At 35.9% G+C, this 23,251-nt stretch overlaps 1 protein-coding gene across 1 annotated transcript in view; it reads left to right on the top strand.

The window, feature by feature from the left end:
* CFAP47 (cilia and flagella associated protein 47) overlaps positions 1–23,251 on the top strand; it is a 311,215-nt gene that overhangs the window by 145,561 nt on the left and 142,403 nt on the right. The window contains exons 46-48 of the mRNA XM_065651976.1: positions 9,036–9,232; positions 12,896–13,039; positions 14,211–14,384. Of these exons, the coding sequence (XP_065508048.1) occupies positions 9,036–9,232; positions 12,896–13,039; positions 14,211–14,384 (515 nt within the window). The remainder of the gene's footprint in view (positions 1–9,035; positions 9,233–12,895; positions 13,040–14,210; positions 14,385–23,251) is intronic.

Here is a 23,251-nt window from a genome sequence, read left to right as displayed (position 1 = left end):
GCAGGGTCATGGAGCAGATGATCTTGAGTAACATCACACAGCACGTACAAGAAAATCATGCGATCAGGCCCAGTCAAGATGTGTTTATGAAAGGCAGGTCCTGATCTCCTACAAGGTGACCCACCAAGCAGATGAGAGAAAGGCTGTGGATGGTGTGTACTTAGACTTCAGTAAAGCCTTTGACACCATATCCCACAGCATTCTCCTGGAGAAGCTGCAGCTCATGGCCTGGATGGGTGTACTCTGTGATGAATAAAGAATAGGCCAGAGGGCCGGGCCCAAAGAGTTGTGGTGAATGGAGCCAAATCCAGTTGGCGACTGGTCACGAGTGGTGTTCCCCAGGGCTCAGTATTGGGGCCAGTTCTGTTTAATCTCTTCATCAATGATCCGGATGAGGGGATTGAGTGCACCCTTAGTAAGTTTGCAGACGACACCAAGATGGGTGGGAGTGTTGATCTGCTGGAGGGTAGGAAGGCCATACAGAGGGATCTGGACCAACTGGATTGTTGGGCTGAGGCCAGTTGTATGAGGTTTAACAAGGCCAAGTGCCGGGACTTGCACTTGGGTCACAACAACCGCAGGCAGCTCTAAAGGCTCAGGGAAGAGTGGCTGGAAAGCTGTCTGGCGGAAAAGGATGTGAGAGTGTTGATTGACAGCTGGGTGAACATGAGCCAGCAGTGTGCCCAGGTGGCCAAAATGGTCAACAGCATCCTGGTTTGTATCAGGAATAGTGTGGCCAGCAGGACTAGAAAAGTGATCGTGCCACTGTACTCAGTGCTGGTGAGACCCCACCCTGAATACTGTGTTCAGTTTTGGGCCCCTCATTATAAGAATGAGGTACTAGTGAGAGTGCAGAGGAGGGCGACAAAGCTGGTGAGGGGTCTGGAGCATAAGTCCGATGAGGAGAGCTTGAGGCAACTGGAGCTGTTTAGCCTGAGAAAAGGAGGCTAAGGGGAGACTTTTTTGCTGTCTACAACTACCTGAAAGGAGGTTGTAGCATGGAGGGTGTTGATCTCTTTTACCAAGTAGCGATAGGACAAGACAAAATGGCCTCAAGTTGTGCCAGGGGAGGTTCAGATTGGATATTAGGAAAAAATTCTTTGTGGAAAGGGTAGTCAGGCATTGGAACAGGCTGCCTAGGGAAGTGGTGGAGTCACCATCCCTGGAGGTGTTTAGAAGGCTTTTAGATGAGGTTCTTAGGGACATTGTTTAGTGCTAGGGTTAGGTTATGGTTGGACTCCCATGATCCCGAGGGTCTCTTCCAACCAAAATGATTCTATGATTCTATGACTCTAATTTCTCTGGGAAACCTGTTCCAGTGTCTCCCCACCTCAGAGTAAAGAATTTATTTCTAATATCTAATCCAAGTCTACTCTCAGTTTAAAGCCATTGTCCCTTGTGCTATCATTACATGCCCTTGTAAAAAGTCTCTCTCCATCTTTCTTGTAGACCTCCTTTAGGTACTGGAAGGCTGCTATAAGGTCTCCCTGGAGCCTTCTCTTTTCCAGGCTGAACAACCCCAATGCTCTCAGCCTGTCCTCATGCAGGAGGTGCTCCAGACCCCAGTCATATTTGTGGCCTCCTCTGGACTCATCCCGACAGGTCTATGTCGTTCGTATGTTGGGTGCTCCAGAGCTGGACGCAGGACTCCAGGTTGGGTCTCACCAGAGCAGAGCACAAGGGCAGAATTGCCTCCCTTGACCTGCTGGCCACACTCCTTTTGATGCAGCCTATAACCTAGGGTAAAAGTTTTACTCATTATTATGCAGCGATATTAAGGTATACCTGCTGCTATAATTCATTCTTATCAAACCTGTTTTTTCTGTTCTGCTTCCTTTTCTGTCCCATGAAAGCTTTGACTTCTAATGAAATAGAGAAAATCAAGAAATGGTTGTGATAAGCTTTTCAGCAACATGATCAGCAAGTTTAATTAAGTGACTGTCTTACTACACGGAACTCCTTTGTTATAGAACAGGTTTAAGGCTTTTTTGACCTCTTTTTTTTCCCCCTAATCTCTTTTTGTTTTCTATTTATAAGAGTATGGGCTAGGCTAAATGTGGAAATAACAAGATATAATTGTGTTGTGATCAAATGTTGTCATGTATCGTGCCTGTTGATGCTGGGATGGTGAAAATATTTTTTCATATTCTATACCTCTAGGTAAGGATAGGGGTTTTTATTCTTATTTTTATTGTCTATAGTCTAGCATAACAGTATGTAGATTACTTTTCTACCAGTAATAATGACCAGTATGTAGATCGTACAGCAGAAATACTTTCCGTTTGGTCACTTCATTATATATAACATAATTTCATTTAGAGGAGCCCAGCAAATACTCAGATTGGCATTATTATTGAAGTTTAGTCTGATATTTACTGGCAATTTAAAAAAAGAAAAATAAGTACCACACCTTAGCATGATATCTAAAGATATTATTCCTACTCTGTAGCAGAGGGGGTGTCAGTTTCATGTTCTGCCCCAAAATCTACATCTTCAGCAGCAACACAGTACCCCCACACCTAATAGTTTTTGATTCCGTGTTAATTTAAGAAAATGTTACCCATTAGTTACTAAGTCTATAATGTTGATCTGATCTCAATATTTTGCTAATGCAGACTATAATTTTAGTTAGAAATAAGTGCTGTATATTTTCATTGCCGTACTCTCCGATAAATAAAGTGCAGAACAAATAACAATCAGAAATTAAATTTTGAATCGTCAATTGGCATGCATCTTTCTTACTGTTAGACATGAAAAATACTTTTTAATTTTTTCCTTTCGTGTTTTATATAGTCATGCCAGGTAGCTAAGTAAAAATATTTACCTACACTATCATCTATAGATGGACTTTTTATGTTAGTAATATTTTATAATCTCTCTATGTATTTTCTTGATAATTATATGCAATGTTTTTACATTTACATTAATATCTTTGATGACCTTTGGTCAACTTTTTTTCCTTTTTAAATGTTGTCTCAAATACTTGATCAGCATTAGGGGTTTTTTTTACTCTTTTATTTATTTCTCCAAAGCAATTTACTAGGGCTTTAAATCTATTGTTCAATGAAGCGTTATTGGTAAGTCTGTTGTTTCATCCTAGTTTTCCATGGCTCCCAAGCTGTATAAATTTTTTTTGTTTGGTTGCTTTTTTTTTTAATAAAGTCTTAGTCTTTTAAAGCAAATTTACATAGTTAATGGCCAATAACACAAATTTAGTTATTTCATTTTACTGTTTCCATTTTGAGGTTTTATTCTAGCTCCACATCATGTTAAGACTTTCAGAGTTCAATTCTGTGATTTAACTGACGCTATACTAATAAAAATTAAATTACATTTGGTGGTTTTAATAATTCAGAATAGTGAGGCACAAATGGGATTAAAAAGTATAAGCGGCAGCATTCCTTTTTATTCTTTGTTCGTACAAAGTCTTTATTTAAAATACAATTCTGTTTCAAAATGCGGCTCTGAAAAATTATGATATGTCTTTATCTTAATAGTTTTCGTTACAGGTATATCTATTGAATACCTGTTTCTACTATACATGTATTAGTAGAAAGTTGGTTTGGTCTTGCAAAAGTGAGAGGGAATTAAACATTAGTCTGAATGCATTTCTTTTGTGTTTAATACCTGCAATAAGAAATTCAGCAGAGTTGTATTTGCTACAGGACTTTTTGTACAGTGAAAAATTTTGGAAGGCCTCTCTCTTCCGCTGCTATGGTGAAGAAGGATGTCAATCCTCAGAAAACATTTCAGAGTATCATTTACCTCATTCTCTGATCAGAATTGAGATTCAGAAAATTCATTGAAACCCATAGTCTGCCTAGAACAACAACATGTGGATAGACTGCAAAGGCTTCAAGTGTTCCTGACAAATGAAGCCTTTAGGGCTCAGGATGCTGATATGTGATTTAGGTTTTTGTCAGTGAAATACGACATCTGCTTGCATCACTGTCAGTGTCAAGGCTTATGTTTGTCTTTGGTGCAGTCCTGAAACCACTGCATTTGTGAGGCTTAGAAGATACTGCTTTTAGACATAAGTTTTAGAGAGACCTTAGCTTTGTCTGTGTTGTGATTTTAGATAAAGAGACTTTGAATTATTACTCTACTATGTTTTTCTCATAGAATCATAAAATAGAATAATAGAACAGCTTAGGTTGGAAGAGACGTTCAAAGGTTATCTAGTCCAACTCCCCTGCAATGAGCAGGGGGGTGTCTCAATTCTCAGTGTAATACTTTATAACTTGGCTAATCCTTTTCAGTAGTGGCTGTGCACTGGATGACTTCAGAAAGTGCTTTAGCTTTACTATATTTCTTAAGTTGTATTAAGCAAACTTTTTACTTGGTAACATTCCAGTTGCCCATTGGCATAGCGACTGAATAGCCTGCTTGTTTCTAAAGCTTTTATGAGTATTCTTCAGAAATACTAAGGGATAATGTGTATTAAACAACCATCCACCAAGAAACTATTTGTTCTATGTTATTGTAGTGCCACACAGCTCTTCATTGGCTTCTGAATATGATACATGAACATGGCTGCTGAGTATTCATAACAAGACATTCGAAAAAAAAGTCTCTGCCATTTAAATTTTTAAATAAATTAAGGAAAACCTGCTTTCATTAATTTTTTGTTTTTCCCCCGGTAGATCTTCCTTTTCTGATTGATCAAGTGTATTTAACTGTTTGGTGAGATATGTATGATATACTGTACTTAAGTGGAAAAAAAGAACCAATAAACAGTAGGGTTTTTTAGAAACTCTTCTACAAATCTGTTGTATTCACGTAAAGTGAAAGAAAATCCGCAAATAAACATACACAGTGATAGCAAGAAGTTCAAAACATATCAACACTCATTAAAGGATGTAAAAGAATGATTGCTTTTTCAAGAATACTGAGTAGAGTGATGTTCTAGTTCAGATGAGCTCATTTGAAGACCTGATATTTCACCAAAAGTCAGAAGAGTCTGGGCTCTTCAGTGTAGCTGGTTATTTAACCTTCTAGGTGTCCATACCTGCAAATTCAGTCTTCAGGTTAATTTAACCAGCTATTAGTGATACATGCACAGTGTCAGAGGCTGAGATAAGTTCACTGTGAAATTTAGCTTTGAGCTTCTAAATAGACAGAACCATTATTGCTGAATAAAAGCAAATATAATGTGCAAGTAGTTGACTAACCCCTGTAGGCCTGCCTTCAGATATAATGCCAACAGATTGTGATATGGAAGAATAGCATTTTATTCTTGCTCTTTCCCTCCTCCCACAATTTGTAATAGGGATAAACAGAGATTACTGACTTCCATTATTACTAAACTCTAGACTATGTTTTTTCTTATATTTTAATGTCAAAAGAACTGTCCTTTTCTTTGAAAAGTACTGTTTGTTGGCTAATGCAGTTAGAGGTTTAACTTTGATTTCAGGTGAGGAGGAATATCTAAAACGAATTGTAAGATGGACTTTGTTAATTCCAGGTGGTAATCAGGTTGTCTTTTGCAATAAGTAAATGGTAGATAAGATGCCAGGCAGTTGCCAGACAATATGACCAACACCTATGTACTGTGATTTAGTTTCCCAAGAATGTGTGGTGATATTACATACCAAAAGGTTTGCTTTTGCAAATATCCCTGTTTTCACAACTGTCTCACAACTCAGCCCAATTCAGATCTTGAGATTCAGGATCAAGTAAATGTTTCCCTTATTTGTCTAACACAAATCTATAAAATAGAACTGTTTGCCTATTAACATGAGGTAGCTCCCCATCAAACAATAAATACACTGTCTAGGAAAGGAAACTGTACCAAGCCCCTATATTGTTCTGCCCAACTTTTCACTGTTGGAAAAATGCTGGCTGTCTCATTCATAGATGCAGGCTCTGCTTCTTGTAAAACAGAAATAACATAAATGCTGCCTATTGCTTACTGTTACTATTTTTGTCTTAGAAATTGTTAGGCCAGCTGTGACTCCTGGAATTATTTTCATTAAATCTTTGAATTAATTCTGAGACTAATCTTTGCTGAATATCTTATGAAACTGAGAAAGAAGAAAAGATGCTAAGCTGAGAAGATTTTAAGCCCAGTTCACTTTATGGTATTTAAAATTAGCATGAAAAAAACATTTTGCAGAATAAAAACAACCTTACTTGTAATTCACAGGCAAGTGATTTCTGTAATCGTTTTGACTTGGAGATCCTGTCTCACTTGAGAAACAATGTCTTATTGCACAAAATACTTACCATATTAAATAAACATCACCAATTCACTTGCTTTCCTTTTCATTGATTGTAGTTTATCTTAGAATTTCAATTATTCAACTGACCCTTTTCCAATATATTTTTAATGCATAGAAACAAATATTTCAACAAAAATAATGCCAAAATAATATTACAAATATGGAACGAGATGGGTAGGAAGACTCTTCTTGGTTTTCTTTTTAATATTTTCTATAGAAGGCATTTCTGTTTGAAAGTGTGCATTTCAGAAGTGGGTCCAACTCAGTGAAAGATGACCCTAATTATTAGTAATTACAATTTCCATTTAGTACAAGAAAGTAAAGCTCCTGCAGAAATATTTTGGAACTTCTAAAACACTGCATGATCTGTCTTCAAATACATGTTGTAAACATCTACTTGTTCTTGAAATGCAAGTATTTAAAATGTGTACTTTAAATTTTAAGTAAATGCTTTGTTTCAACATCCTAAAATAATTCTTGTAGACAGAGAAGATTAAGTACTGTTCTAATGAACTAAAGAATAGAAAGGACAGTGTCACTCTTTTCATAACTGACAAACTCAGGTCACCTTTGCAGAAGATAGCCAATGGGGATAATAACTGGGTGACAAAACAGAAAAAAAGCAATAATTCAGAAATTACAAGGCCATTAATCTTGTCTTTAAAAGAGAACAAACTAATTTATTTCAGAGAGGGTTAAACCTGAGGTGCAATTTATAATCTTTTTGATAGCCTGGTAATGTCAAAATATTAATAATATCATTCTGTATGATTTGTCTCTTGAACTTGAGCTATTTTTGTGAAAAATCTGAAATAGTGATGACATAAGGCAACAAGAAAGCTCCGATTTGCTGTTCATTTACAGAGAAGTGAGAACTGCATACATGAGGAACACCACTTTGTGAAATAGAATGAGCAGCATCGCAAATGAATATTGATTGTGCTTTCAAAATTCAGTAGTCATCATTGAAGATGTTAGAGTAGTTCAAGCCCAGTTGTCATACATATCATCAGAAAATAAGACAAATTAAGGAAGAAAAAGGGAAATTCCACAAGAATTTGTCAGGTGTTCCCCCTCAGGGAGATGCAATTTGGAGATCTATCTGTAAGGTTCTATTGTGCCATCATATTGTCTCTGACCTTCCTCATTATCTTCTCCAACTTTAGGTGTTGGTTTCTAACCTTGAAAAACATTGAACAGAAACAGTCATTGTTACATAAAAAACTACAGTGAAGTTTTTACAGCTGCAGTCTTCATGTAGTTTTTCGGGTTTCTTAGATACTACTGGGAGTGTTGGAGTGGTGAAGTTGTTTTATGGCCAGTCTCAAGTTCCTCACATGCCTTCCCTTCTCCTTTGGCAAGTGTCCTACAAGGGCTAGTGAAGGGCTTAAAATACCATGAAAGAGTCTGATCCTTTCTGTAAGCAAGAGCAGAGGAGTCTTTGCAGCAGAAGTGTTAGGCCTAGCTGTGTCCAGATATGGACAGCATTTCACAGAATCACAGAATGTTAGGGATTGGAAGGGACCTCAAAAGATCATCTAGTCCAGTCTCCCTGCTAGAGCAGGAACACCTAGATGAGGTTACACAGGAATGTGTCCAGGTGGGTTTTGAATGTCTCCAGAGAAGGAGACTCCACAACCTCCCTGGGCAGCTTGTTCCAGTGCTCTGTCACCCCCACTGTGAAGAAGTTTCTTCTCAAATTTAAGTGGAACCTCCTGTGTTCCAGTTTGTACCCATTGCTCCTTGTCCTATCATTGGTTGTCACCGAGAAGAGCCTGGCTCCATCCTCCTGACACTCACCCTTTACATATTTATAAACATTGATGAGGTCACCCCTCAGTCTCCTCTTCTCCAAGCTAAAGAGACCCAGCTCCCTCAGCCTTTCCTCATAAGGGAGATGCTCCACTCCCTTAATCATCTTCGTGGCTCTGCGCTGGACTCTCTCCAGCAGTTCCCTGTCCTTCTTGAAATGAGGGGCCCAGAACTGGACACAATATTCCAGATGAGGTCTCACCAGGGCAGAGTAGAGGGGAAGGAGAACCTCTCTCGACCTACTAACCACCCCCCTTCTAATACACCCCAGGATGCCATTGGCCTTCCTGGCCACAAGAGCACAGCGCTGGCTCATGGTCACCCTGCTGTCCACCAGGACCCCCAGGTCCCTTTCCCCTACACTGCTCTCTAACAGGTCGAATTTGTCCCTAAGGACATCTTCCTTACTCTAGAGATTACTGTGCGGAGTTACTCCTACATGCTGTGGATTTGGAAAATGGGACTTGTCATGATTTTGTTCCAATTTGCACACTCCTAATATTTTTGGAGACTCAGACTTTCAATCCAAAATTGTACATAGGAAAAGTCTAATGAATAGCTCTCATGAGAACTACTAAACTCAACAGAATTCCATCATTGTTGGGGCTACTGTTAGCCAAATATACTATATTGTCGCTGATATCTCTCATGGTAACTGTTGACAGAAGTATAATCACTACTCTGCTTTTTTGATATTTACAGAAATACATTAACATTTTCTACTACATTTAATAGACCTTTTAGAATACTTCTCTCTGTGCACTACCTAAAACAATAGAAAATATTATCTGGATGCTAAAATATACATTTTCCTAGGAAAAGAAAAAATTGTCTATGCTTATACAGTAACAGTCCTAAGATTCTATTGTTTGTTTAAAATTGTTGCATGTACTGCTGGGGAGATTCTCCTATAGTTTATTGGAACTCTTTCCAGATTCTGCATGTGAATTCAGTGCTTCTGAAAAGCTTTACAACATTGCAATTTCTTTGTTTTGTTTTTAGATAGAAGTGATGCAGTTGAGCTTCCTATAAAATTCATTCCTCAGAATGCTGGTTGCTACCATTGTTGGATTCTTCTAAAGTCCTCCTGTGATGTTCGTGTCTATGAAATTGAATGTGTAGTGAATACAGACCATGCTGAAGCAGAGCTTGAATTTGTAACTCCAGCTTACCAGCCAGTCATTCAAGATATTCCAATAGTAAGTTCACTTTACTACTAGAAACTAAACTAAGATTCAGGATTTTGAAAAACTTGACTCCAGATCAATTCTGTTAAATTGTATGGTTGTAAAATGCATAAATGCATGTAAATACTGACTTGAGTATTATTATTCAAGTCCATATTGGACATAATGTAACCTATTGGGAAATATAGTTTCTGGTAGTTCTTAAAGTAAATTATGAGTTGGTGGGTTTATTTCTGAGGTTTCACTTCTGTCCTGATAATTGTTAATCTGTTATTTAACAATGTTGTCACACTGAAAGTGGAAAAAGGAGTTGTTTAATCTAGGGAATAAATGTATTGTTTCAGAAGAAAAAAAAAAAAAAAGAAGAGATGTTGAGGAGTAAAATAGAAGAACTAGATTACATACAATTTAAAAAATAGGGCAAGCATAAGCAGTATATCACATATAGTTTTATCTTGTCGATTTTGTATATGAAACCCTTGACACATGAGAAGTGAAACCAGGGAGTGAATATCCCTCAGAAAATTATTGCTCAAAATTTAGAGACCTTTTTTATTTAAAAGAAAAAAAATGATAGGGAAGGAGGTTAGGCTGAGAGAGAAATGGTAAAGATTCTTTAAAAGATAAAACAGTAAAATATTTCTGGAGATTTGAACTGTGGTTTGGCCTGTGTACTTGATGTAACCTTTTGATATTGGAGCCACTGAAGAATACTAGTGTGTTAATTTATAGAAAAATCACTATGAGATTTTGTAGACAAGAGTGAGGGCAGACATGGAGACTTGATGTCTGAGGAAAGACCATACTGTGGGTGCTTGGTGAAAATAACCGAGGAACTATTTCATTAAGAAAGAAAAATAAAAAGTTCTGTCTTTTCTTGCGCATAAATTTTAAGAAATCTGTATATTCTTTATGAAACTTTGATTTATTGAGTGTTACATTAACTGAAAAACATCTGTTACCAACACAGAAAGGTAAGGTTTTTGCTACCTTGTTTAAACAGGGAGTTTTGAAATAGATTGGCGCTTTTTTTGTTGTTGTTCACTTCTGAGTGTTCCTTAGTGTATGCTTTTAAATTTCATGCAGAAGCCATGCTTTTATACTTTTAAGTCCTGCTTGTTTTCTTAGCAAGGAAATAGAAAGCACCACAATTGGAGCATATACTCTGTGTGTATGTATTTGTGAGAGAGGGAATGTTTATGTCTGTTAGTCTCTTTCTATGGAATGCATGCACATGGTCACAAAGTCTGCTCTAAATATTATGCCTAAATTTGCAAAATTAAATGTTGATGAATAAACAAACATAAAAATGTGGAGTTGTTCCTGTCCTTTTACATCTTAAACTGAATTTATGCTTGCATGTTATTTTTTTCACAAGGTTACTTTCATGTTCAGTATAAGAAGTGTATGTTAATCTGGTAAGAAGTCAGATACTTTACTTTTTTATATACGCTCCATGCTTGGCTCTCTCTTCTGCATCTGTCAGAAATTTGTGCATACTTTATGTTGTTAGTTAGCACTTATATTTGTCATTGAAATTACTGAACTCTGAAATACTCTATAGAGGAAGACATACTCACAGAGAGTGAAGCTGAGGTGTGGCATTGTTCAATCTGCTAAACTTAGTTTCTTGAACCTAATATTTAGTGTTCAAAGCACTTTTTACAGGCACTAGCAATGTAACTGTCGTAATATCAGTGTGGAACACTTTATAAATGGAGCAAAGAATATGGTCAAGTGATTTACTTAAAGCCACACAGTAAATTATTGACAGAACCAGAACAAGAATCCACCTGAATCTGAAGTCTGTGATTGTTTATTTTTTTAAATAGGAGTTAAGGCTGAACATTTGAAGTTTCCATAAATCTCACAAGCTTCAAATGAAAGTAATTATTCCATCATTCACTTTAAGCCTCTCCAGTGAAAGAGGTGCAGGTCGTATACATGCAGCCTTATTATGCACCTTGGATTTACTCACCTATCATCCTGTGAAAAGATGCTGACTCCTTTAGCATTGATTGTGTTTCTCTTTAACTTAACAGGCTTCAGACAAGTTTTTGTGTTCAAGATTAAGCAGAAATTCTTATTGGGGTAATCATCACTAGTGTGCATGAAAGGAAGCATCTGATACCACTAGCACCAGAAATCATTGAACATAAAACAATTTACACCCCAAATTTTGACTGTCCTTCTCTTTTCCTTACCAAAGAACAATCATGGTGATATCTTTCCTCTATCCACCTTTTAAAACAGTAGATTAGCAAGGGGTGATGACCTGCCAGTTTTAAAACTGGTCAAGCTGTTTTCCAAAAGGATCAAGTTGTTCCTGGTGTTGTGGAGAAAAAAACCATGAGAACAGAAGTAATCTTTTGATGCCTTTTTTCCTCTTTCAGTTTATTTTCAACCTGAAGATACCAGTTAATGACTTTATTTTTTTCTTCCGTGTTTTCTGCCAGAGATGATGTAACTGTTGTTGTTACAGAATTGAAGACCACAGTTGCAGAAGTATTTTGAAAAACTGAGACACTATACAAACAGATCTCAACATTCCGAACAGGCATTTGTGCTCACCTTCTAGGAAATTTGCCTCTTAACAACTAAGAATTAAGTATTAATCATACATATTAATTAAACTTTAGCTTTACGATAGTGAAGGTCTCATGCCATGCCATGGGGTTAGCTCTGATGACCACAGGTGATGGTTCTTAGTCTCTGAGCTCAAGATAGCTGAGCTTGAGGGACTTTCAAAGAAGGAAGCGAGGATTGAAGTATAATCTTATTCCCTGAAATCCCTTGTTTATCTCTGACATTTATATACAATTTTCCATGGATGAAGACAATTATGGGTCAAAGGATTACTTCCTCTTTTCATAAATCAGATCAGTCTTCTCTGGTTTTGACAAGGCAGGTCTTTGCTCTTGAATGCCAGTTTATTTTCTTATTTTCAAATGAATATTAACCTTTTTGCAGACTGGAGGTTTGGTCATCTAGTTCCTTCAAATAATAGGAGGCTGGATAGCATTATTTTATTTTTACTATTTTTATACAGCCCACAAGCATGCATTACAAAAGCTCACTTTCTACTATAAACGTGCACTCTTGTGACACATGTGGATGCAAGACTAACTTGTCTTAATGGCCTGTCATACTACCAAAGACAGGCGTTCTTTAAAATAGATTAGTCTCCTGAAAGATCAGTTTCTGAGAACACAGGACTGTAATTACTCCTTTGGAGATGGAGTCCTTAATTTGTAAGCAAGACTGATCCTGTAATATAGTCAGTAACCAAATCAGACAGTATATGCTAGTACACTACATCAGCACTTCAAAGAGGCACACTAAGATTTTCTACAGATGGAAAAGGGACAGAATTTTGGGAAGCATTAAACAGCACGGGAAAGATACTTGTACATATTCTTCTAATGAGTATTCCTGCTGACAGTATTGCTGCTGATAGTGTGGGTACCAGTACCTCTGGCTGCCAGGAATAAGGGATTTATTATTAGCTTAATTCATTTTTGAAATATGTTTTATTCTCCCCAAAGGTACTCTGAGCCAGTATTTTGGGAAAGTGGGTACTGTGCTCTGATTTGATGCTAACTGCAAGTAAAAGCTGCAATGCATGTTAAGAGCTTTCAATGCATAATCCAATTTACATCTTTACTTTGATACCAGAATAACATGTCCAGCCAGGAGTGGAAACTTGAAGCAATTTTGGAAGGACACGGTTTTTATGGCCCTCCTCTAATAAATGTGGGTCTAGGTGGAACAGCTCTGTATCCTCTCATGTTCAAGCCTGTCACTGAGTGCATAACACAGGTAAAAGGAAAATTAGTTTCAACGTGTGAAAAGGATGCATCTGTCAATAAAATTTGCAACAGTGTTCTAATTATGAAAGTGCTTAATCACTTACTAACATTAAGTATCTGCTTGAGAGTCAGAAATTGAAAGATTGCCTGGTAGCTGAAGTAAAAAACCAGAAGAACTAATTCGCAAAGCTGAAAATTAGTTGTGATAGATTTCCTCACCACCCGTTATTATCTCTTCCTTTTTTGGTCTTCTACAAAACCTCCATTTTAATGAAATGACCAGTTACTTTGTAGAGATTCTGAACCTGGATCATAAAAATGTACGTGTTAGTCTGAATTTAAAGACATATATTAAATTGTATTTTACTACCTAAGTACTAAAATAGTAACATTGAGTATTTCTCATTGCATGCAGACATCACAAATTAATTTAGGTGATGGGTACTTTGTTTCATAAAATAATTTCTGTTACAAGTTCAGCTATTACTTAGAAGCTGCTTTTTCCATCAGAGTATTCACTATTTTGAATGCTAAAATGAAGAGCAGAGCAAAGGCTATGACACCTTTAGCAAAATGCAGTATGCATATTTTTGCCTGTATACTAGCTGAGAGATTTTGACTGCAGGTTGTTATTCAAATATGTGAATTGCCAAAGACACACACAAACAAAATGTTCTGTCAAACATTAGTGATCCTTCTGCATGCATTAACAACTAAATATAATGTAGTTTAGAAATCTAGTGTTATAGAATTATCAAAAGACAAAAGCCCCGAATCCTTCAACTACTGAAAAAATTATGAAGAACAATTTTTGAAGGACAGATGGAAATGATTGAGCAAAACTATATTTTATATGAGGAATAAGGGTGTATGAGAACATATTTTCTTGGATATTTGTTGTCGGAGGAAACTGAGAAGTATAAAATTTACAAGTATGAAGGCTTTATACTGTTGAATTTCATAATTTAGAAAAAGCAAAAATAAAAGCTTTTATTTCTTTCATATTTTTCTCTGTTTAACAGCAGAATTTACTTTAGAACTAGAAATGCGAATAGGAACACTTTCTTGTAAGCAAGCTTTGTTGCCTGGATTTAAGATTAATAGACTAAAGGAGTTGGTTTGGCAGCCAAAGGAGACTTTTACAGTGCTGCAACTTTTTTTTTCTTCTTCCTTTGTCACAGGGAAAGCTTATTCTGCGAAATGGTACAACTGGCACTGAAACCATCTTCATCCTTAAGGGAATAGGGAAGAAACCTCTGGCACAGACTCATATTGTGATAGATTGCCAAGTGGCAAAGATCACTCGGAAGATTTTATGGGTGCCCAATTATACCAATAACAAGCTAACGTACAAGGTAAATTTTTGCCATAATGTGACAACTGTTTTTCTATCCAAGGGCCTACAAATGATGTGCGTTACAATAGCAAATATTATAGTAATTACAGATAGTCTATTAAAATGCATATATCCATGAGAAATTATATCCAACTATAGTTTATAGTATATGGATGTGTTTGTAGTCAGAAAATCTGTGAGATAGTGTATGATTTTAATGTATGTCCCATGGAAAAAGATTTCTTAGTTCTATAGTCTGGTTCCTAAGGGATCAACACTTCTACAACTGTACTCTGTTCATTTGCTAGTTTTTCTTTCCTTCCTCCTCCACTGGTTTAAAACCAGTGGCCGATTCCATTAATTTTGAAATCACAGAAGGGGCTTCAGAATTACATGGTTCCTAAAATCTTCATGAAATGTTGGAATATTACAGGAAAAGGACAAAAATTATTATCCTTCTAAGGGAAAGATTGCAGCATGAGCTCACCATATATCTGTTCCTAATGGCATAATGGCCTGGCCAATCAGTGCTTCCTTTCTTTGAACAAATTATAGCAGTTAGTATCTTTTGCCCAGCTGTTGTTTCAGGGATGTTGGAGGAAGTTTGGAATACTTTGTGTGTGTGCTGTTGGGAAAGCAAATTCAGAGGAAATAATGAACTGTGGTTGTTGAAGGGCAGTGGGTCACTGAGAAGATGGAGTAGGGGGTGCTGAGGTAGTTGCGGTTTCAATGAAGGGACATCAGATATATATTGTTAGAAAACACAGTCTTGTTAGATTCCATGTTCAATAAGATATTTTACTATTAAATATAATACTTATTATTTTTCACTGTTTAAATAAACATTTTCCTATTTAAAAGCACTGTTCTATGACTGTAACTGCATGATTTTACTACCATTTATCTTGTCCCTATGTTTAATTTGAAAGTGAGAAAAGTATTTCAGTAGTATTCCTCACCTTCCTTATCCATGTGTAGGACCCCATGTCATATGCCAGCGGAGGCAGACTGAACAAAAAAGGGCAAAAAAGATTACTTCTGCTTTTGTTCTTAGCTGTGGAGAAGCTTCCTGAGCAAGAACATCCTGGATTTTGCTCAACAAAAGCCATCTTTGTGACTTGTTATGGCATTTAAATCTAGAGTAGATAGCATCTAGATACTATGGCTGTACAGCATTTGCTAGGAGGGCTCAAACTATGAAATCACAACAGGGGAGCCTGTTCTAAAAATTGTCAGCATATGTAAATATATACTTTCAAACTGAGGTTTGAGTGCCCTAAGTGCCTTTTTTTTGCCTTTTTTTTTCTTTTTTCTTTCTTTCGTTGTTGTTGTTGGGGGAAAGGAGGGAAAAGGGGAGAATGTAGATTCTAGAGATAAAATCTGACTAGTTGTCTCGTGTGGACTTGTGGAATGAGTGACCTTTGATCTCAGCCTTGGTACCAGTAGCACCAAACACAGCTTTACTCAAAATGACAGGTATTGGTAGAGCGGCCTCGCCTTATTTTGTAAAGAGAAATCAGTATGCTTCTCTTGGTTTGATGGGAATTCATGGAAATGTGAAATCTTTCCTTAACTCTTGCTAGTCTCTGTTTTTTCACTCTTACAGGAGGATTTACACTTAGTAAACTTCAAATATCACAAAAAGGTCCAGCTTCATGTTTTTATTTTTTGACTCGTTGTTAAACTTCCCAAAGTAGGAAATATATTTTTTGGGGCATCACTAGGTTTGACATTATTCTTTTCAACAATCTTAGCTTTTTAGATGTGGTGCATTTACATTTCTAATACATTTGTACTTTTATCTCTGGAAGAAGTGAACACTTCTGAAAGCTGACAACAGAACAGTTTGCTCTGCTTTCCCATTTTGTGTGAACTCAGTGCCAATGAAAGTGAAAGACACTGAAATATCAAACTTCAAAATGAATACATTACAATAATTCATCGTATAGTTTTTATTCCCAGAAACTTTGCATTAAATGGATTTATGAAAGTTATAACTACTCTAGGGTGAACTGAGTCTGATTGAACTTTGATCTCCTTAAGGGTGTTCTCTGGGTACTGATCTGGTTTCTGAGTGGTTTTTTATTTCCGCTTGGTTATTTTTTTGGAGATTTTTGTTTTGGTTTTGTTTGTTTATTTTCTTTTTTTCTTTTCCTTTGTGAAGTACCACTTGACAGTCCAGCCATGCGTGCTCTTTTTTCTCTGGGACTTTTGGGAGTAGTTAAGGCCAGCTATTTCATACTTGTATGCATGTAATTAGTTGATGTGAATAATGTATTTTTTCTATGCTAGGATTTTACTCAGAAGCTGTTGCAGAACAGTTGTTGAAGCAAGGTAGGCTGGAATTGTTGGAAAAGGCAATTACAAAAGCTACCAATGTCTGAAAACTCTATCCTCAACAAAGCAAACAATATTAATCACTTTCATCACTCTCCAGCAGATGTCATGTAGTGTCTTTTGCTGTTGTAGTGAGTGAAGATCATTTGCTCACTTCTAATTCCAAAAGAGCTAGTCTGCAAATTAGGATTTAATCAGGAAATCCAGAACATGACCACCAATATCTGTAGTTTTCAGGAGAAAGGGGAAAACCTCCTCTAAGAGGGAACTATGACCAACAACCTTGTTAGAAATGCAAAACAAACTTTATTTACTCAGACGTGTACAGCACAAAGGGCAACAAAGAAAATAATTTTTTTGTTGTTGTTTTTCATTTGATGCTGCCTGATTACTGTAATTTCTGGATAGTCTGTTGTGAAGCTGAGCACAACAGACTGTGATTTCGTCTTTGTCATTGTTTCCCTTGGGGGCTTTTGCTGACAACCCAATAACTCCTCCTCCATTTTAATCCAGCATCTTTGAAATTTTACCATATTGTCTTTTAGCTAAGTTGCTGACTAGGCACAGGAAGTCTTATCAGCTTTGGTGGAGACAGAACAAAAGTAATAGTTTTAGAAATGTTTTTGGCGGGGTCTTTTGTAATTTTGTTGGCTGGTAAATATCTTTATTATTTAATTGGTTGGTTGATTTGCCCTGTACATCCTCCATTGTTGGAATGTATGCACTATACAACGTAACTTCTCAGACATAAATTGGGACATACATGATATTTTTAAAAAACATAGGTATTTCATTTGCCGAAGTAATAAATCTCAGCCTACATCAAGAATGGTATAAGATGTGCCAGGAGCTGACAAACATAATTATTTACAGAAATTTCCTTGAAAAAATAACTGCACAATGAAAACCTAGCAATAAGTAATTTAGCTGAATTAATACTTGAGTGATTTTGCCTTTGAGGTGTAAATTTAGCTTCACTATTCCATTTTAATAACTGTATATATTAAACTATAGACTTAATAAAACCCCATTGCATTAAAAAATTAATTACATTGTATATATGCTACCCTGTTTCTCAGTATTCACTGTATATATCTAATAGCTTCAGCCAAAATAAGATACTACTGCAAAAGTGACTATTGAAAATGAAAGTTAAGTCTAGGAGGAGGAAGGGGGAAATAATTCTTCCTTTTTTTTTTTTTTTCCATTAAGAAAGGCCTCTTTCCTCTGAAAAATGCTTTTCCTGTTTTGAACATATATAGAGTTCTCAAGTCTGGACAGCCATAATTTTTGTATATGTGATTTGCTTGTCTGTGCAACCACTAATATCTATCAAGAGAGTCAGGAAGGGAAGAAGTGCCTTTGGAATTCAGTGGAGGTCACAAGCTTGACTCCATCAGTCTGCCTTTAAAAATGCTAAGCAAGACACTTTCAGGGCCCACAAAATTTTCCATGATTAAAAAGACAATTTCCATAAATTCCCTTGAAAAATGTGAATGTTTTTATGAACTATTTTCTCCTGATTGATGTATAAACCTTAGGGAAATATTGCTACTGTGCTCTTCATGGCTGGTTCTAGGGGATATTACAACAATAGTATTTCTCATGATTAACTCACTCCTGGGTCTGAAAAAATGTCACAACAGAATTCATAATGAATTTGTGCACATATAACGTCAGCCAGAGAGCACATCCTTCTCTGATGCTGAATTAATATAAAGCTGCAATGTAAGTGGATTTTAGTGGCTGTAAAATTAGATTCAAATCATCCTACAAGAGTAGTGAGTGTAAAATAGTTCAGTCAGTCTCATGACAAAACTTTTTATACAATTTTCTTTTCATTTTTATATAAAACTCTGTCTGCTGGATATAAATAATTGTCTGGTGTGTCGATGGTTGCTTCTAATGACACCTTTGATAGTAACTTCAGCTATAAAGGTGCCTAATTCTTTCAAGGCTTGGTTTTGCAGTAAAAATATAAAACTGTGTAACTGTTTTTCTCATTGCTGTTCGAAATAGATGTCATTAAAATGAACTGTCCAGAGGAATCTCAAGGCTCTGCTAAATTACATTTCAGGTATTAGGTTATACAAACTATTAGTGATTTCCAAAAGCACTATAGAATAGATACATAATAAAAAACTATGACATCCCATATTCTTCAATGCATTTCTCTATCCTCTATATATCCATTTCAGATCTTTAATATGCCAATGAAAGAATGACAGGAAGTTTGTGTATTTGCAACAAACGTCTCAAAATAATAAAATGATATACTGTAAACCTTTAATGAGAGGCTTCCTGTTCAGGCTAATTCTCCTTTGGTAATATATGTGAGATTTCCTCAGAATAAATTCCATGCAACTCTAGTAAGCTGATTGCTGAAGGTCCTATACCCTCATCAAGTTTGTATTCTTTAACCACAGGTAAATCTGTGTATTCCATAATCCTTCTAATTTTATCTGTTCTTCCAAGTTCAGTCATTTTGGCTTCCACATTGCCTACCAGAACTTTTGTAACAGGCTTCACTACAGAAAATGCATTCTTCATAGAAATAATGAATGGTACAAAGGCCTACAGAATGTAAGAAAAACTGTAGTCGTTGGCACGGTTTTTGTTGTGTGATTGCTAGTTATGAAATTGTTTGATCAAGTAAGGGTCTATTAAGGTCTTAGGTCTGATTTGTTTGAGGGGATAGGTTAGTGGTCTTGACAGGTGGCCTGGCTGGGTTATGAATCTGGATTATGCAGCACTCTTTATTATGTAGAACTCTGGATTGCAGCTGAACAGGCAGGAGTTATTTGGAGAATACACTCAGTGCAATGCAAAGATGTTTTATTTCAGTGTTGTAACATACTGGAGGGAAAATAAATGTGATTGCAAGAACTAAACTAATTCCTAATAACTCAGGAGCTTGCAAGGTATGCACTGAAAGCAGGATGAGGGAAAGTAATGGAGGCTTCTTTTGAAACATCTGTTGTTCTTGACAATATTGAAAAAAATCTGGTTATCAGGTTGATCAGTGACTCTCACAGACCCAGTTCTGGCCTAGGGTCAAGGAGCATTTACTTCTTAATAAGTAAAGCCTGTCAATATTGTAAAACAGACCTGCAAAACAATTTTTGAACGGAAACATTGAACATATTAATACCTAACTTCATTATACAAAGAGATAGTGGAATGTAAGTAAATTTGATCAAGTTCTGTACACCTATTACCACTGTGGCTTCAAGTGTCAGCTGATATTTTTGAAGCTACCCTTATTTTGTTATTCTACTCTGCAAAAAAATATTTATTTACTATAATTTTGAAAACTGGCTTTCCATTCTTATTGGTCTTAAATAGACATATTACAGTTCTGTGGAATCAGTTTTCAAATCCGTGACTGATAAATTAGTTTAATATTGCAACATTGTAAAAATCTGCTCAATTTATACTTTCTGACTGTGTGTAAATAATGACTTGAGGTATAAGACAATGCAGAATACCATCATTTAAAAGTTCAATCCTTGGAGATGGATTGATTTGAGCAAATTTTCTGCAGCATCACAATGATAAATTTAATAAAAATGTACATATTGCTTTCCTTGTTGTGTTCTACAATTCTTATTTTCTGAGTGATAGTGAAAGGATGTAACATGTTGTGTGGGTTTAGGGAAATTTGTGGCTTATGAAAGCCAGCATTTCTTCACCGAATTAATCGTAGTGGTTACATGATAAATATTACAGCAACTTGAACAGATTTGATGTTTCTTAATTATGTCACACATTGTCTTACTAACAAAACCCATGCAAATAAAGCATCTAATTTTATTAGTTCTTTATTAGTTGGGGTTTTTTTTTGCAAATGAGAGTAGTACCAAAGTATTTTTTAGTTAGTTTTAAGTTTTAGTTAGTTTTACGTTGCAAAACAAGAGAATTAATTCTATTTGCTTGTGAAATCTTAAGAAGTCGGGAAAGATAATTTATTTTAATAATCTATTGAACACTATTTTTCTTGTATTTCTTTAATTAAACTGTACGGTGTGATGGAGCTTGGGCTTATACATTCTTCTAAAGTACTTAACAGAATTAAACATTTTAAAAATTATATACTAATTATTTACTATTTATGTCTTACATTATTTCCTGATTTAAGTGAAATTTCATTAATGAAGAAGCGTCTTCTTCCAAAATGTTTATATATCTTCATAAATGTGTATAATTCGTACATAAACTATGAGAACAATAAATTCATATTTTTTGAAGGTGATAGACCTCCTAGGAAATAAGGATAAACATCAATGTGGGAGTTTTTCTTTTCTTAGCGCACTTATACAGTTAAAAAGCATTTCACACATTAGGTCACCTGGTTTATTTTCTAATGCTTATGCCCAGGAATGTTAGAAAGATGTTCAAGAATGGGAGAACTACCAGTAGGAAAGTTTTTACAAGACCACATTAATATCAATATGATTTGGTTTTGACAATAGGATGCTCACAAAGATTGTAATGAGAATCAGCAATGTTGCATGGATTGCAGGTGCTTTAAATTGGTCAATATTTTAAGAAATTGCAGTTATTCATGCCTGATAAATTCTGCATGTGCCTGTGTGTGTGCATGTATATGCACCTATTTCTATCTGTATAAACACTATATATTTCTATGCAGCCCACCCTTGATATCATTCCATCCTAAAAGAAGCTTAATATTTTGCTATTGGATGGGTATGTTACACAAGATTTCCTTTGTGCTGTTCCATGGTTGTCATAAGAGCACCCCTCCGCAAAAAAATTCCAGTCAATGAACTCTGTATGCACCAATATTGTTGTAAGGTACAACTCTTTCCTAGTGTAGAATAATCTCTAAATGCTACAGTTTCACTATTTTTGTCTTGGCATGCTCATATCTACTGGGATACCTTTGAGACAAGATTTTTGTGTTTCTGGTTTTCTTTGATCACTCCTATATTGCAAACAATTCTTTGAATGAGAGACTTCTTTTCCTAAATTCCAGTTAATCTTATCTGCAATTGTTCAACATGTCCTCCTTGCAAATTAAGACAAATGCTAATGGACTGCTTCCCCCATTAACTGGTTGAAGTAATTCCATATCTTGACTCCTTTTTGAAAGCTTGTAAATCTGAAGATTTCTTTTTTTGATAGAAGAGCTGCTGTTTAAGCTTTGTTTCCTTACTTCAAAATTTATTTGCCTAGCAATAATGACCCATGGTAGATTTTGTTAGGCACATCCAGGTACTTTTGGGAACATGGTTTTGCAGATTAGTATAGGATGTAAGATTGTACAATGCTATACCTCAGACTAAAATTGTGTTCTATTCTTATGTACAATCCTCATAAAAATACATTCTGATAAGAAACAGCTATCTCTCTAATATTTAGAAGGAAGTTGACTTAAAGCTTACTGTATATAAATTCTTCCGTTGCTTCACTCCAAGCTTTCCTCTCCATTTATGAAATCTTTGCAAGAAATTGTTCTTATCAAAATCTGAAATTTCTAGATTTTTTTTCTTGTACGTTCTCCATCTTTTTCAATTTCTGAGTTTTCTTGGATGTATTGTTATTATATTAATATGTGTGTAATATATTAAGCAGACAGGCATTACACAACATTTTCCCATATTGATACCTCAAAAGTCTGTGAACACTTCTCATTAGATAGGATTCTTTATATGAATTCTAATATTAATATAAATTTCCATGTACATTTAATGTCCATTTGCTGTCTTAGGTTGATCATTTAATTAGTCTCAATAAGACAGTTGATAAATCACATGGCCATCAGAGCAAGACAAAGTTCAAAGGAAAACATAAAAGGTAAAAATCAATTGATGTCTGTTACAACCGTAGTCCTTGTCAAGGCGTTGGAGGTAGGAGATAATATTGTTGTGACCACTGTTCAGAGGTTGGAGTTCCTAAGGTGTTAAAACTGAAATGGTAGAGACAAATAGATTTGCTTATAAAGGTAAATGCATGGGAGTGATTCATTAATGAGAAGACAGGGAGTATTCATATTGGTAGGAATAGCGAGCAGCATCGAGAATGCTGGTGAGTTTAATGACTGCAGTAGGAAAGGTGGCAGGAGACTGAGGGCAACATCAGCTATGTAAAATTTTTAACATGGATTTATAATGGCCAGAGAAAAGATTAAGTGACTGTTTCTTGGGTGCACTTTAGATGCCTACTCTAATATTTGTTATAGTCAGTATCTGATCCCAAAAGGTTTTCGAATGTGAATATGAATGAAAGAAAAATACATCGACATTTTTGATATGGGGGGTCACATCTGTAATAGTGTAAGAATCCTTTCTGTTGCTGTCTGAGCAACTTCTCTTGCATTTCCAGTCATCTAAGAGAGTCCAGTGTGATGATACAGGAACAGCCAGTAGTAACTGTCCATTAGTACTTTCCCCTGAAAGTGACTCCCACAAGATCAGTTTACTGCAGAATCTTCTTGACTTCCAAAAGGAATTGGGATTGTGATGCCCAGAAGTTCTTATTGTGGTCATAAGCCCATTCCTACTTTCATTCCAGAAAGTACTTGAACAA

The sequence above is a fragment of the Caloenas nicobarica genome, chromosome 1, assembly GCF_036013445.1.
Source record: "Caloenas nicobarica isolate bCalNic1 chromosome 1, bCalNic1.hap1, whole genome shotgun sequence".
NCBI classification, from domain to species: Eukaryota; Metazoa; Chordata; class Aves; order Columbiformes; family Columbidae; genus Caloenas; species Caloenas nicobarica.
Note: the sequence above shows the minus strand (reverse complement) of the source record. Positions and strands in the feature narration are given on the sequence as shown.